We start from the raw sequence: 14,136 nt of genomic DNA, 5'->3' as shown, positions 1-14,136 counted from the left end.
TTCCACTTCCAGTTCTTTGTCATCGTCCTCCTGAATCTGTGCTTCTTGTGCCCCTATCTACTTTGTCATTGTCCCCAGTATTCTTACTTCCTTTACCATTTATATACCAGTAATTATTATGGTGCATGCACACACAATAAATTATCTGTTTTGTTCTGTACTTGTGATTTTGATAAATCCATTGAAAGCTATTTATTTTTTTTTTTTTTGAGACAGAGTCTTGCTCTGTCGCCCAGGCTGGGGTGCAGTGGCCGGATCTCAGCTCACTGCAAGTTCCGCCTCCCGGGTTTAGACCATTCTCCTGCCTCAGCCTCCCGAGTAGCTGGGACTACAGGCGCCCGCCACCTCGCCCGGCTAGATTTTTGTATTTTTTAGTAGAGACGGGGTTTCACCGTGTTAGCCAGGATGGTCTCGATCTCCTGACCTCGTGATCCGCCCGTCTCGGCCTCCCATAGCGCTGGGATTACAGGCTTGAGCCACCGCGCCCGGCCTGAAAGCTATTTTTAAGTAGCTGACATGAAGGTATTGTTTATCCATACAATAACTTTTTGCTTCAATATAAATGTTTGGGGAAGAAGTTAGAATAAAAACAGTAGTATTGCTGCCTTTTCAAAATATGATTTCTTTAAATCCATCAAACAAATTAACTTTCTAGCATTATTTGAAATAATTTAAACACACAGAGCAGTGTTTGAGAAAGGGGCATGCATGGGTTACGACTGACTTAAACTCTTTGCTTTAGTTGCAGTAAATTCTTTTCCGCAACCTTTTGCATCCAACAATAGTATTCAAGACTCTTTTAAGGCTAGAAAATCAATAGTGATGAGGAAAAGTGAAGAAAATATCAAATTAAAATTCACCACTCTTTCTCCATAATTAGCAAATTAAACAAGACTGACAAACAGGACACTAGTGATAACTTCTTTAAATAAAAATATTTAACTCTTTTAATATTTCACTGGAGAGAGAAAGAAAAGAGAGAGAGAGAGTGTGTGTGTGTGTGTGTGTCATGTGCATGTGTGTGGGTGTGCATGCATCTATGTGGTATGTGAAGTATGAGTCAAAACTGAATTTTTCCTCAAATTACCAGCCATTTATTCCACTACCATTAACTGAGGCTTCTTCACACATTGTCTTATGACACCACATTTAAAAGATTATTTGAAATTCTCTTTTTTTTCTTCAGACGGAGTCTCACTCTGTCACCCAAGCTGGAGTGCAGTGGGGTGATCGCTCATTGCATCCCGGGTTCCCGCCACTCTCCTGCCTCAACCTCCTGAGGAGCTAATTTTCTGTATTTTTAGTAGAGATGCGGTTTCACTGTGTTAGCCAGGATGGTCTCAATCTCTTGACCTCATGATCTGCCCACCTCGGCCTCCCAAAGTACTGGGATTACAGATGTGAGCCACCATGCCCAGCCGAAATTCTTTTTTTTAAAATTATACTTCAAGTTCTGGGATACATGTGCAGAATGTGCAGGTTGTTATATAGGTATACATGTGCCACGGTGGTTTGCTGCACCCATCAACCTGTCATCTACATTAAGTATTTCTCCTAATGCTATCCCTCCCCTATCCCGCCACCCCCAACAGGCCCTGGTGTGTGATGTTCCCCTCCATGTGTCTATGTTTTCTCATTGTTCAACACCCACTTATGAATGAGAATATGCAGAGTTTGGTTTTTTGTTCCTGTGTTAGTTTGCTGAAAATGATGGTTTCCAGCTTCATCCATGTCCTTGCAAAGGACAGGAACTCATCCTTTTTTATGGCTGCATAGTATTCCATGGTGTATATGGGCCACATTTTCTTTATCCAGTCTATCATTGATGGGTATTTGGGTTGGTTCCAAGTCTTCGCTATTGTGAATAGTGCTGCAATAAACATACGTGTGCATGTGTCTTTATAGTAGAATGATTTATAATCCTTTGGGTATAGACCCAGTAATGGGATTTCTGGGTCAAATTGTATTTCTGGTTCTAGATCCTTGAAGAATCGCCGCACTGTCTTCCACAATGGATGAACTAATTTATACTCCCACCAACAGTGTAAAAGCATTCCTATTTCTCCAGATCCTCTCCAGCATCTATTGTATCATGACTTTTTAGTGATCACCATTCTAACTGGTGTGAGATGGTATCTCATCATTGTCTCAGCCCAACATCTCTTTTAAGCTAATAAGGAACTTCAGCAAAGTCTCAGGATACAAAATCAATGTGCAAAAATCAAAAGCATTCCTATATACCAAAAACAGACAAACAGAGAGCCAAATCATGAGTGAATTCCCATTTACAATTGCTACAAACAGAATAAAATACCTAGGAATACAACTTACAAGGGATGTGAAGGACCTCTTCAAGGAAAACTATAAACCACTGCTTAAGGAAATAAGAGAGGACACAACAAATGGAAAAACATTCCTTGCTCATGGATAGGAAGAATCAATATCACGAAAATGGCCATACTGCCCAAAGTAATTTATAGATTCAATGCTATCTCCATCAAGCTACCTTTGACTTTCTTCACAGAATTAGAAAAAAACTAGTTTAAATTTCATATGGAACCAAAAAAGAGCCCACATAGCCAAGACAATTCTAAGCAAAAAGAACAAAGTTGGAGGCATCACACTACCTGATTTCAAACTACACTACAAGGCTACAGTAACCAAAACAGCATGATACTGGTACCAAAACAGATATATAGACCAATGGAACAGAACAGAGGCCTCAGAAGTAACACCACATATCTATAACCATCTGATCTTTGACAAACCTGACAAAAACAAGCAATGGGGAAAGGATTCCTTATTTAATAAATGGTTTTGGGAAAACTGGCTAGCCATATGCAGAAAACTAAAACTGGATCCCTTCCTTATACCTGATACAAAAAATAAGATGGATTAAAGACTTAAACATAAGACCTAAAATCATAAAAACCCTAGAAGAAAATCTAGGCAATGCCATTCAGGACATAGGCATGGGCAAAGGCTTCATGACTAAAACACCAAAAGCAATGGCAACAAAAGCCAAAATTGACAAATGGGATCTAACTAAACTAAAGAGCTTCTGCACAGCAAAAGAAACTATCCTCAAAGTGAACAGGCAACCTACAGAATGGGAGAAAATTTATGCAATCTATCCATCTGACAAAGGGCTAATATCTAGAATCTACAAGGAACTTAAACAAATTTACAGTTAAAAAAAAAAAACTCCATCAAAAAGTGGGTGAAGGATATGAACAGATACTTCTCAACAGAAGACATTCATGTGGCCAACAAACATCTGAAAAAAAGCTCAGCATCACTGGCCATCAGTGATAACTTTTTTAAAAAAATTCAACATCAACCATGTTAGAGAAAAAGAATTGACCACAAAAAGATAATAAAATATAAGCACTAGGCACACTCAATGCTATAAAAAGTTAAGTACTTTCAGAAGTGAAACTCCTTGAGGAACACCAGAGGAGTCTCTCTCTTTTTTTGTTTTCTTTTTTTCAACAAAAACTCAAGTATCTAGTAGAACTCCCTGTGCTTAGACACTTTATAAACCTCCTATGATATGTGACATGGACAAAAGCCAGCATCAAAAGGCCCTGGGATAATAGAAGCAGTCAAAATCAGTAGAAAGTATATGGAGCATGCATCAGGATAGTGTCATTTGAGGGACCCTAAGGAATTTTCTCTGCTGCCTCTGCTGAGGCCTGTAATTTTATCATTGGAGAATCATTCACCTAGGTTAAGTTAAAATCTGGGTTTTGATAGAAGAAAGGAGACAGAAGAACTTAGTGGTGAGTGGGACTTAAAACGGGGTCCTTTTTGTGGCCAAATGACCATGAAAGGACATTGGGGAACACAAGAAGTAAGAGAAGGTATCCCTATACAGGGCCTAAAGGAAATTCAAAGGGGAACAGGGAAAGTTAAAAGGAAAATATGCATCTTACATTTTTAATTGGGTGACTCTAAAGCAGGATTTCCCAACCTTGGGACTATTGACATTTTGGGCCATGTAAATCTTTTTGTAGGGTGGGGACCTAGCTGTCCTGTGCCAGATATCTTGTAAAGGATGAAGATTAATCAGTCATCTGAAAGGTAACCAGAGAAAAATTCCCATTGAAGGGGTCCCAAGGAAATAAAACATTTCCTTAAGCAGATAGCTAGCCTAATAATATTACAGGATGCTTAGTTGCATCCCTAGCATCTACCTACCAGATCCCAGTAGTAACCCCTTCCCACATAGTTGTGATAACTAAAAATATCTCCAGATATTTTCAAGTATTCTTTGTCAGGTGGGAATGCACAATTGACAACCACTACCCTAAAGGATCAATTTAATCCCTAGGCTGGGACAAGAGAATTTTCCATCCCTTCTACCCATCCATCCTTCCCATTCTCCTATTCCCACTCTAAAGAACTACACAACATAGAGCTCATCAACACAAAAGAAGAATCGGAATTCCTTTTTCATTGCAGTAGAGAGCAGAGAGAAATGTGAGGAAGATCTGAAATGAGTGCCTCTTCATTCAGATCTTTACCCAAAATTCTTGATTCTCTTACAGGTAGTTAGACAGGCATGAGTGGGGCAGGAGAGGGTTCTCCTCCACTCACTGGGAATGTCAGGTGATGGTTTGGCAATTATCACATTGCTCTGTAAAAGTGATGAATTTGCAGCCAGCACCAGGGAAAGGCCATTTCCTGAGGGTCCACATGTGTCTCACTAAAGGGTTAACTGAATGCAGATGCCAGGGAGAAGCAACTTCCCTGGCATGTACATTAAGAGACAAAATGAAACCCACAGCAAATATCATACTGAATGGGCAAAAGCTGGAAGCATTTCCTTTGAAAACTGGCACAAGACAGGGATGCCCTCTCTCACCACTCCTATTCAACATAGTATTGGAAGTTCTGGCCAGGGCAATCAGGCAAGAGAAAGAAATAAAGGGTAGTCAATTAGGAAAAGAGGAAGTCAAATTGTCCCTGTTTGCAGATGACATAATTGTATATTTAGAAAACCCCATCGTCTCAGCCCAAAATCTCCTTCAGCTGATAAGCAACTTCAGCAAAGTCTCAGGATACAAAATCAATGTGCAAAAGTCACTAGCATTCTTATACAACAATAACAGACAAACAGAGAGCCAAATCATGAGTGAACTCCCATTCACAATAGCTTCAAGGAGAATAAAGTACCTAGGAATCCAGCTTACAAGGGATGTGAAGGAACCTCTTCAAGGAGAACTACAAAACACTGCTCAATGAAATAAAGGAGGACACAAACAAATGGAAGAGCATTCCATGCTCAGGGACAGGAAGAATCAATATTGTGAAAATGGCCATACTGCCCAAGGTAATTTATAGATTCAATGCCATCCCTATTAAGTTACCAATGACTTTCTTCACAGAATTGGAAAAAACTACTTTAAAGTTCATATGGAACCAAAAAAGAGCCCACATTGCCAAGAGAGTCCTAAGCCAAAAAAACAAAGCTGGAGGCATCATGCTACCTGACTTCAAACTATACTACAAGGCTACAGTAACGAAGCAGCATGATACTGTTACCACAACAGAGATATAGACCAATGGAACAGAACAGAGCCCTCAGGAATAACACCACACATCTACAACCAACTGATCTTTGACAGACCTGATAAAAACAAGAAATGGAGAAAGGATTCCCTATTTAATAAATGGTGCTGGGAAAACTGGCTTGCCATATGTAGAAAGCTGAAACAGGATCCCTTCCTTACATCTTATACAAAAATTAATTGAAGATGGATTAGAGACTAAAATGTTACACCTAAAACCATAAAAACCCTAGAAGAAAACCTAGGCAATACCATTCAGGACACAGGCATGGGCAAGGACTTCATATCTAAAACACCAAAAGCAACGACAACAAAAGCCAAAATTGACAAATGGGATCTAATTAAACTAAAGAGCTTCTGCACAGCAAAAGAAACTACCATCAGAGTGAACAGGCAGCCTACAGAATGGGAGAAAATTTTTGCAATCTACTCATCTGACAATGGGCTAATATCCAGAACCTACAAAGAACTCAAACAAATTTACAAGAAAAAAAACAAACAACCCCATCAAAAAGTGGGCAAAGGATATGAACAGACACTTCTCAAAAGAAGACATTTATGCAGCCAACAGACACATGAAAAAATGCTCATCATCACTGGCCATCAGAGAAATGCAAATCAAAACCACAATGAGATACCATCTCACACCAGTTAGAATGACTATCATTAAAATGTCAGGAAACAACAGGTACTGGAGAGGATATGGAGAAATAGGAATGCTTTTACACTGTTGGTGGGACTGTAAACTAGTTCAATCATTGTGGAAGACAGTGTGGCAATTCCTCAAGGATATAGAACTAGAAATACCATTTGACCCAGCCATCCCATTACTGGGTATATACCCAAAGGATTATAAATCATGCTGCTATAAAGATACATGCACACGTATGTTTATTGCGGCACTATTCACAATAGCAAAGACTTGGAACCAACCCAAATGTCCATCAATGACAGACTGGATTAAGAAAATGTGGCACATATACACCATGGAATACTATGCAGCCATAAAAAAGGATGAGTTCCTGTCCTTTGTAGGTACATGGATGCAGCTGGAAACCATCATTTTCAGCAAACTATCGCAAGAACAGAAAACCAAACACCGCATGTTCTCACTCATAGGTGGGAATTGAACAATGAGAACACTTGGACACAGGAAGGGGAACATCACACAATGGGGCCTGTTGTGGGGTGGGGGGAGGGGGGAGGGGGAGGAGGGAGGGGGAGGGATAGCATTAGGAGATATACCTAGTGTAAATGACAAGTTAATGGGTGCAGTCCACCAACATGGCACATGTATACATATGTAACAAACCTGCATGTTGTGCACATGTACTCTAGAACTTAAAGTATAATTTTAAAAAAAAAGAGAGACAAAATGTCATAGTATGACTTTCCAGGGGCATTGCACTGGAAAAAGGAAGAAAGCCTCAGATGAGCATGCACACAACTTCCTAAACACACTGTGCATGCTCACTGTCCAAGCACAAGGAGGGCACTGCACAAGTGCAAGGAGGGCACTGCACATGCAGGCAGCCCATCCTATGGGAAAAATCATGGGAAAGGGGTGCAACACATTGGAGGTGGGCCAGCCTATAAAGTCCTAGGATCAAGGTTAAACACAACACTTGTCCTTTGGGTCACCCATCTGGGACTCTTCTTTCAAGTGTATTTTCTTTCTTGCTGTAACACTTTTTAATAAACTTTCATTCCTGCTCTGAAATTTGCCTCAGTCTCTTTTTCTGCCTTATGCCCCTCAATCCTCAGTTGAATTCTTTCTTCTGAGGAAGCAAGCAGTGAGGTTGTTGCAGAACTGTAGGAATTCACCACCAGTAACTCGAGTATCTTCCACCAGTAACATAGTGACGTGTGACTCAGATATCTGCCACTGGTAACAATTCCATCTTTATTTCTAGAGATGTTTCATGCTTTTTCCATTAATCAAGGCCAGTTCCAAGAAGAGATTACCAGTAAAACTCAAGAAGATCTACCCAATTTAATGAATGCTTATGGGAGTGAACCAAAAAAGCCATTAGTCCATATAAGTAATCAAGAAACTTTGTTATGCATAAACAAAATAGGTTACTTTTGCAGATATCCTGAAGAATGGGCCTCAAGCATCTTGGCTCATGTTTTCCCTTCCATTCCCTTCCCTTTTCCATTTCTTTTCCTCTTTTCCCTTCCATTTTTTTCTCTTCTCTATTTCCCTCTCTCTGTTCTCCCTTCCCTTCTTCTTCCCCCTTCCTTTCCTTTATCTCTTCTCTCTCCCTCCTGCTCCTCTTCCTCTCTCTCTGTCTCTCTCTCTCTCTCTCTCTCTCTCTCCCCTTGTGATACCCAGTATTTTTTCTATAGGAACACGAAAGGATGTAAAGAGAGAAATTATGAAGCATTAATTAGAAAAACTAATAACACCTTCACTGGAAGGAAAATTACATTAATGAGTTTAGAAGAGCAAAACCAAATGCATCATTTGTGCAAATGGTGCAACTGAGTCATTTCCACAATTTTGGAATAGAGTCAGAGGCCCAGAAAATGGTGATTCATATTTATTCCACTAATTTCTGATTTAGGGTCATTATTATATGATCTGTAGTGTAAAAATTTCTCTTGGAATTGAAGCCGATTAACTTAAATAACCTATAAAGACAGCAGTTTAAATACTGAACATAATGTATTGAATAGTGTGTTTCTACATAAAATATGAATCACTTCCCTTTATTTTTGTATGGCTGCAAATTAGACAAACAGTGAATAGTATAAGAGTTACAATAAAAAGGTTCATATTCTAGCCCCCTTTGCTTCTCACTATATGTTTAACTATGGATAAAGCAATCTCTCTGAGCCTTGGTTTCTTCATTTGTGAAACTTAGGGGATTTAACCTGATTATCTTTAATAATTCTTCCATCTCCAAAATTTTATGAACATGAGGAAAATCTAACTCAAATCATCTGAAACTGAAAGAAAAAAATATGCAATTTGACCAACTTGCATATGTAATATGTATGCCAGAGCTACTAGGTTAAAAAAATAAAGCAGGAAAAGGCTTCCTTATTGATCAAAGCTCTTCATTGTTAAGTAATGTGTATTGCTCTTAGAATCTTCTTTAAATTAGAATGTCTATGATTAATTTCCACATGGGATAAGCAACTTTGAGAGTCTTCTGGAAGTATCTGTTGTTCTGTTAGCAAGGGGCTCATTAACAGGAAAGAGGGGCAGGGATACAGAAGCAAAACAAACATGGAATTCCAAGAGCTTGGTCACAAACATCAGGGACCGGCTCTGCAGTGATGGCTTGACATTCATTCTGGAAAGTCTTCTACTACAAGTATGTGGGTGTCTATTACTAAAATTTAGAAAAAAATAAATCTCAATCTTTTATAAGATAAATAAAGTCCTACTCTGATCTAATGGGAGCTCTCAAAAAGGAACAAGCTAGAAGCCTTTGGCCACAAGGCAAAGTCCCATTAGGGGAGTAATTTCTTTAAGACTTTTGTACAGACCCTAATATCAAAGTGTGGGGGAACCAATCCCAGAACATAAAATGTAAACATGTATTTCCTTTACAGAAATCTGGAATATGTGTTAGTCCTCTATGACCTAACATTAAAAAAATTTTGGCAATATTCACCTGACTCTGGACTAAAAATAAAATCGACTTATATTCTCTCTAAAAAAAATCCAAGTTTTGTGTTCATAGACCTAGTCATAATAGAGTGGAAATTTAAGGGCAAGAAAGTTTCTCCTCTTTAAGTGACAGCATAGAAATAGTGGTGTTAGTTGAAAATGCTAGTGCCTCATTAAAGAAATACATTTTATCATCTGCCAGATCCTGAGCTTTGTGGCTCTTGTTCCTTAGGCACAAAAAAATCACAGTCTGAATAGCATTTCTTAAAATGATTTTCTACTCCCTTCACATTCCTACAAAGGAATAGTTCATTTATATCATTAGATACTTGGAAATGGTAAGGGAAAATTCCTCCCAAGTAGTCAAAAACAAACATTAATTTGTAGGATTTTGTTTGGAAGGAAAGTGCACTGGGAGAGGTGAAGCCAAAGGCAGAAGATTCTCTGTAAATATATGAAAGCTAACCTGTTCCTTGGATTTATATCCAACAGACTCAGAACGGAAATGAATCTCTTAAAAATATCCTGCCCTGCAGAAACACTCCTTACTCAACAGTAGGCCAAACTATGTCCCATGTCCTTTCACTTAAAACTTCTAACACTACTTTAAGAATATAAGAAAAACAAAAAGAATCATTAGGAAATATAAAAATGCACAAAGCTTTTCAAGTCTATAATATCAAAGAATCAGTGGACTCCCCTGAAATTGCTAGCACTAATTTTTAATAAGCACACCTTGAAATATATGCATTCTAAGATGCAGCGGTTTTATCTTAGCTTTCTTGTTAAAGATTAAGTGGAAATTCAGATTTATTGGTATTATCAGTAGTATAGTAAATGATATTTTCCATTTATTTATTATAAGTTGTTCTTTTATATTCTTTTTATGCTGAAAAGCATCTCTGTGGTCCTACTTCAAGACACTCTTCCACTCAATGTACTTAAATTTTGTCTAAAAAATGGAGAATTGTTTCCATAATTTGGAAATGTTTAGGATGAACTGATAAAAAAGATAGGAATTTGTAAATCCATCAGCATTTTTATATTAAATATCTTCTACCTTCAGGATATCTTCAGTTATTTTCCATAAATTGGGAAGTCACTTCTCATTATTTTTGAATGGCATCATTTTGTTTTTATAAATACTACATTTGAATTTAGAGGAAGATCCTTCCCTGTGATAAGGTTATCAATTAGCAGACAGTATGGACACTATAATGAAGACTTAGAAGCAGACAACTGAAACAAAGACAAAATGATACTTCTATTATAGATTCATATTTTTACTAGGGAGGATTATGGAGTCTCCCTGAAAACATCTAGGTTTTGTTTATACCTGCATCTGATAAAGATCATAAAATTGGAGGTAGAGAAATGGGTGACAAGAATAACATTTTTGGGTGCTCTCCAGTTTTATGGTTCTACCTGTCTTTCTAAAATACGTTATTTTGTTTCTTCTATTTAAAAATATAGAGATGGAAAGAAATGTTCTGTTTCACACCAACATTTCCTCAAATCCTATAGTATTCAAGCTACTCTTCTAGCACCATGTTTTGTTTTGTTTTTGCATATTCTACAGGTAGAAAGCTATAGAATAAAAGGAATACACTGTATTACCTCAAGCCAGGACCAACTTCAGACACTACCAACACAATATCCCTAACAAGACTTTGGATGATACTGAATGAGTGGTATTTCATACAACAAAAAATATAGAAAACTTATTTGATGTAGTTCTCAATTGTATTTCTCAGACGTGTGAAGAAACTCAATTATCTTTAATAGTCCCATATCCTAGAACTCTAAAAATCTCTAAACTCTAAAAATGTGGAAAAAAATCACATTATTTATGCTATTATTTTTCTATTCAAAAATCTATCATCATATATCCTTTAGGGCTTGTTTCTCAGATTGACCATAGTATTTCACACAAGTTTTGAGCGTAAATACTAAGTATAAATGTAGCATATACTGATTTTCTAGGGCTTTTATCTTCCAAATTGGAGTATATGTTTATCCAGAGCAAGCAGGTGTTTTTTTTTCTTTAGAATAGATAAAGAAATAACTGCCAAATCAAGATATGATTTTGCTTATTTTTTGTTGTATTTATGGTACACTGATAAAAAAAAATGAGAGTCAAAGAAATTTTTAAAAGTAAACTTAAGACATAAAATGATTTTATTTCACGAATAGCCACCATTTACCTGTACATGAATAATCATCAATTCTGATGTATCCAGTTTTGCAGATGCACATAAAAGAACCCGGGGTGTTGACACACATAGTATTTTCACGACAGTAATGGCGCCCTTCAGCACACTCATCGATGTCTGCGAAGAAAAACAGGACAAAGAGGTCAACAGTGGGTAATATTCCGGAGCTCCTATATTGTTTTCTTTGGTAGGGAGAGGGAAATATTTACTAAATGAATAGCATTTCAAAAAAGCATTCATGATATCTCCTTTGCTAGGAGTGTTTAATGTTCCAATGACAAAAATCAAGAGTTTTTTTTTCCCAACAGCTCTTCTTGGAGTTATGAAGAAGTCTGTCTGTTTTAACTTGCATCATCTAAATATCTTTTGAAATTTTCAGCACATTCATCTGCCTATGCTTGATAAAATGAATCAGAATGCAAAGATTGGGCTGCCTTAGTATCTAACAATCTTCAATCACAGAGCCTGCCACATATTATTGTTTGATTCATCAGCTATTCGGTACAATAGAGCAGACCCTGAAAGAGGTAAATAAAGTGATCGATATAAACCAGAATTGTAACAATTTCACTTAAAGACATGAAGTCAATTGCATGAGCTTATTAGAGATAAAAGTAGACATACAGCTATCCCAGTAAGTATACAAACACAGATAAAGTTACAATAGAGACCTGATATAGATGAGAAGTTACAAAATAGTAAAATCAGATATTATATTGAAGATCTTACATGGTAATTCACACACCAAGTTATGAGTATGTATAACAACTTCTGGATGCTAACCCATAAGAAGCACTGCTACTAATTGTGAAGAATGTGAATTTTCACAATGAAACTGTCTTCATTTAACAGTATCTCTCTGTATAGAATACAAATCATTTTACAAGTATTTAAGGGCCTTAATGCATTGGTCAGACAAGGAATTTCCCATCCAGAAGTCTGCATTCTCAAATCCTTCTGATGATTCCACAAAGTAGCACTGAATTCATTTATACTGTTAACAGAAATGGATCAACTATAAGAGATGGATAGGTGACACACCACTACAGGGGCCATGTCATTTGTGTAAGCCCAACTATGTTCCCAGTCCTGAGAATGTCAAAAGAAATAATTGGCATAATCTAGGAATCTATATTTTAGAACTGTAGGGTTCTTATCATTCATCTGAGTTAACTATTTATTTTACAGAGGGAAAAACCTGAGTCCTAGAGAAATTCAATTTTCTATTCAATTCCATGGACAACATAATAAATTCTAAACTTCTTATCTGAACCTACAAAACGTTTCCTGGTTTGGTCTTTACTTTTCCAATTTCACATCTGATGACCTCACTCCCTTCTCCCCTCTCAGTGTTCTGGCCACATAGTTTCTAACCTACCTGCTCTTTCTTATCTGTCGTCCTTTATATATGCTGTTCTCTCTACTTATAACTGCTACTCCTTCTCTCCCTGACACCATCCCAGTGGATCTTGTTTACTGGTAGATTCATCCTTCAAGAATCTATTTAAATGTCCTTCCTACAAAAACTTCCCTAATGAACTAAAATACTCCCAATGCAGTGCTCCCTCAGGACTTTGTAAATGTTTCCATTATAGATGCATCAATTGTATTTTTATTAATTTTTATGAGTTTCTTTCTCCTGAACAAACCACATATTCCTCAAGGGTATAAATTATCTATTAGTGTTTCTTAACTTTGCCCATCATATTCATCTGGGATGTTAAAAACGAAAACAAAAAAAGACTGGTTCTTGGGCCAACTTCCAAAACCCCACTCCAAGTTCTAATTTAATTGTTTGTGGTGGAACACATGCAATGATTTTTTTAAAAAATCTTCTCCATGATGAGTGTAATACAGGGGTCAGAAAAAAAAACCTCAGTAAAGGGACAGATAGTAAATTTTCTAGACTTTGGAAGTCATGGGCAACACATAAATTTAATGAACTTGGCAGTGTTGGAATAAAAGTTCATTGACAAAAATTGATGGTGAGCCAGCCATATTTGGCTCACAGGTCAAAAGTTGATGACTTCTGACCTAATGCATAGCCAAGGTTAGCAATCACCACTGAGCACGGTGAGGATTCAAAATACTTACTAGAGGAGCCTGGTACTCATCTCTTTGACAGACAAGGATCATAACAGTGAGTAGATAGCCACATGTCAAATTGAGTTTCTAACAGATAACTCTGAAATTCAGCAGGGAAGTGTCAGAGAACCTTTGAGGCATGGGAGAGAGAAGTGAAGCAGTTGGCCCAGGCAAGATCAGCTCAAAGCCAGGAGGAACTATCTATTGTGGGGAAAAGGTAAGTGAAAGATCTGCAGGGGTCCACATTCCTACCACAGTGTCATATAATCCTAGCCACAAAAGACACCCTGTGCCCTCACAGGCCCTGAGCCTAGTATAGGAAGTTGCCTAGAATACGTAGGATGGCATTGTTCCATGTAGGGACCTATAAACCCCCCTGAGACCCAAGCAACTACAGCAATGGCGCCATTTTGAGAGTCTATCTCTCAAAAGATGATATCCTACCCTGGGGCCCAAAAACCCCTGCTTTTCTACATCCCTGGAGCACCACTGGCATCCCTTCATGTCCATCCAGAGGGCTATGCTGCTATAATACCAACTGGACCCAGCAACGCAACCAGGTCCCCAGCACTTTAGTCCACACAATGTCCTATACACTGGGGAATAGATGATACAGCACACTAAGGAAACTGCCCCTGGGACA

The 14,136-nt window shown here is 37.8% G+C and overlaps 1 protein-coding gene across 4 annotated transcripts in view; it reads right to left on the bottom strand.

Moving 5' to 3' along the window:
• LOC105470100 (neural EGFL like 2) overlaps window positions 1–14,136 on the bottom strand; it is a 435,684-nt gene that overhangs the window by 152,541 nt on the left and 269,007 nt on the right. For all 4 annotated transcript variants that reach the window (XM_071071837.1, XM_071071835.1, XM_011721849.2 and 1 more), the window contains exon 14: window positions 11,400–11,525. In XM_071071837.1, coding sequence (XP_070927938.1) covers window positions 11,400–11,525 — 126 coding nt within the window. The remainder of the gene's footprint in view (window positions 1–11,399; window positions 11,526–14,136) is intronic.

This window comes from Macaca nemestrina, chromosome 10, assembly GCF_043159975.1.
Source record: "Macaca nemestrina isolate mMacNem1 chromosome 10, mMacNem.hap1, whole genome shotgun sequence".
NCBI lineage: Eukaryota > Metazoa > Chordata > Mammalia > Primates > Cercopithecidae > Macaca > Macaca nemestrina.
Note: the sequence above shows the minus strand (reverse complement) of the source record. Positions and strands in the feature narration are given on the sequence as shown.